The 2,456-nt window shown below is 42.9% G+C and overlaps 2 protein-coding genes across 2 annotated transcripts in view; both read left to right on the forward strand.

Moving 5' to 3' along the window:
* Pmar_PMAR000622 (DEAD box ATP-dependent RNA helicase, putative) overlaps positions 1-1,933 on the forward strand; it is a gene marked incomplete at its 5' end in the record, with an annotated part of 7,000 nt that extends 5,067 nt beyond the window's left edge. The window contains 8 exons of the mRNA XM_002766486.1: positions 350-470; positions 536-582; positions 644-763; positions 1,068-1,151; positions 1,207-1,291; positions 1,341-1,508; positions 1,553-1,630; positions 1,829-1,933. Of these exons, the coding sequence (XP_002766532.1) occupies positions 350-470; positions 536-582; positions 644-763; positions 1,068-1,151; positions 1,207-1,291; positions 1,341-1,508; positions 1,553-1,630; positions 1,829-1,888 (763 nt within the window). The 3' untranslated portion in view covers positions 1,889-1,933. The remainder of the gene's footprint in view (positions 1-349; positions 471-535; positions 583-643; positions 764-1,067; positions 1,152-1,206; positions 1,292-1,340; positions 1,509-1,552; positions 1,631-1,828) is intronic.
* A 109-nt stretch (positions 1,934-2,042) lies between these two features.
* Positions 2,043-2,355, forward strand: Pmar_PMAR000623 (hypothetical protein; the record flags this gene model as incomplete). The annotated part of the gene is made up of 3 exons (XM_002766487.1): positions 2,043-2,123; positions 2,169-2,216; positions 2,257-2,355. 3 exons carry the CDS (start codon positions 2,043-2,045, stop codon positions 2,353-2,355), a joined length of 228 nt encoding a protein of 75 aa, XP_002766533.1.
* Between the last annotated feature and the right edge of the window lie 101 nt (positions 2,356-2,456).

Raw genomic sequence — 2,456 nt, forward strand, 5'->3', positions numbered from 1 at the left:
TGAAGTTGGAATAATAAAGGCCATTTTACTTTTCTCTGTGTCCTGTGTGAATATAAATTATATCTAATTTTGGTAAACGGGGAAAATGCAATTTTGAGATGAGACCAAGATTGTAATACTTTGTCTTTTTTCTGATGGTTGTCGAGTAAAAACGTTTGGACCCGCGTTGAAGTTGACCATGGAAAATTACTTTTCCACGTCATTTTTGCATTTTATGGTATTGTTCAATTTACGATGTGGATAGAAGTAATCTGTTTTCATTCCTGGTAGCAAATTTGGTGTATTTCAACGCGATTATTTTTAGGCTGAATTTCCTTATTTTTTGGTATTTTCCTTGCCCACCTACCAGGTACGTAAATGAAGTACTCGATAGGATCCCAGCATCGAATTTGAAGTCTTTGGATGAGGACGAGGCGACGGAGCAGGAGAAAACGTCGAAGCAGGGAAAGAAGCGTTATCGGATTACTCAAGTGAGGAAAAAAATGCGGGAAAATTCCATTGAGCGAAATTTACGCCGTTTTTTTTGTATTTTTAGATGTTTTCCGCCACTATGCCAACAGCGGTAGAGCGACTAGCAAGAAAGTGAGTTAACTCTGAATTGGTGATGTTTTGTGAAATCTTCGCTGTGCGGCGCACGTGGTAGGTATCTTCGGTGCCCTGCGTATATATCTATAGGGGATCCTGGAGCTGGTAAGAAGGATATAGAGCAAAGGGTGGTATGGACTAGTGAAGGAAGCAAGAGGAAACAGTTGAAGGAAGTTTTGTAAGTGTGAGGGAAAATATGGGGAGTATATAAAAATTGTGAGGGAATTATGGTTGGTTTCTGTATGCGAATTTATATGGGAACTTGTATAATTAGTGAGGAAACTACTGAGCTTAGCTGAGGAGAGCGAGCAGATACTACAACACTGTTGGTGTTGGGGAATGTCCGGGCTGGGAATCGAACCTTGGGGGGTTCATAAGAGCTTGGAAGAAAGTTGACGGGCTTATCTTGGGAATAAATGGCGGTTTAAACGTTTGGGGAAATTTCTCACGGTATCGGAGATTTTCACGCACACTTCCTTCAGGCGATATACGGAACCTCCAATTATCATCTTCGTTAACGTTAAGAAGGCTGCGGACGTATTGGGGAAATGGATAGAAGGCGAGGGGTGAATGGAAACGATTGAGGAATATCTTTAAATCTTCGCGGTGCGCTGTGTGTAGATATTCGGTATCGGTGTTGCATGGTGGGAAGCACCAGGATGCTCGAGAACAGAATATGGAGAATTTCAGGGCTGGCTACACTGATGTAGGGGCGGTTACAGCGGAGCGAAGCGATTCATGTTGTTGATTTTTAGGTATTGGTCGCCACTGATGTCGCTGGACGAGGTCTCGATATTGACGATGTTCAACATGTCATCAACTTTGATATGCCCAAAAACATTGAGGATTACACACACAGAATCGGCCGGACTGGAAGAGCCGGAAAGAAGGGCTTGGCTACTAGTCTTCTTACTAAGGAGGACGTAAGGCTGGGGGAATTTCGTGGCGAGTGACGTTTTTTTGTCAGGAGCATATCATGTACGATTTGAAGAACTTCCTGGAACAGAATGGGCAGATTGTTCCTCAAGAGCTTCAACATGCTCAGGTGGGGGAATCGATGAAAGACATTTTCTGTTTGAAACTTGGAAAAATTGGATTTTTGATGAAAATTTATGTCGACAATCATTAGGTCAAGAATCGAGCATTTTGGGTTGTTTTATCGACTCTTTTTCCGGAAATGTGCATTTTTCACACATCATAAAACGGTGGTTTTGACGGTTTCACGAGTTCGCGATTCCTTCAGGCAGCGAAGTTCAAGCCGGGGACGCTGAACAAGGGACAGGATGTTGTGTTCGTCCAATAGTATCCGAGGTTGACTTATGAAAGATACGCATCAGCTTCCTATCCCTACTCTTCGTCTTGAGTTCTCTATGAAAGGACCCATTTGGGAGGTGTTGCAAAACAGAAGAGAAACAGAAATCGCGGCAGATCATTTGTAGTCGGGAAAGTTGCATAAAATGGATAAACTGCAGAAGTTCATAAACGACACGTTTGCCACTGATAAGAAGCAAAACGGAAACTCAGGAATACTGCTCACGGTGCTGACGGCTTCAATAGGAGTCTCGTCACTTCGTGTCACTTAGGCGTCGGCTTATGTGAGGGGGGCGATTGATTGGGTTACTGGAGAGGACGTAAGAACGAATCGATAGTGGCTTACATGATAGGGATTAGATTGCTCGGGAGAAGCAAGAGAGAAAGAAGAAAAAAGCGGAAAAAAAGAAAAAAGAAGATGAGAATAAGAAGGCGAAATTGAGGTTGATCGCAGGCTAGGTGTGTGATGAGTGTTTTCTTTCGAGGGTTGATATGGAAGAGGAAAGAATTCAGAAAATAAAAGATGACGATAAAGCGAGAAAGTCATTCGAGGAGGAGGT

The sequence above is a fragment of the Perkinsus marinus genome (genome assembly GCF_000006405.1).
Source record: "Perkinsus marinus ATCC 50983 genomic scaffold scf_1104296972806, whole genome shotgun sequence".
Taxonomy (NCBI): Eukaryota; Perkinsozoa; order Perkinsida; family Perkinsidae; genus Perkinsus; species Perkinsus marinus.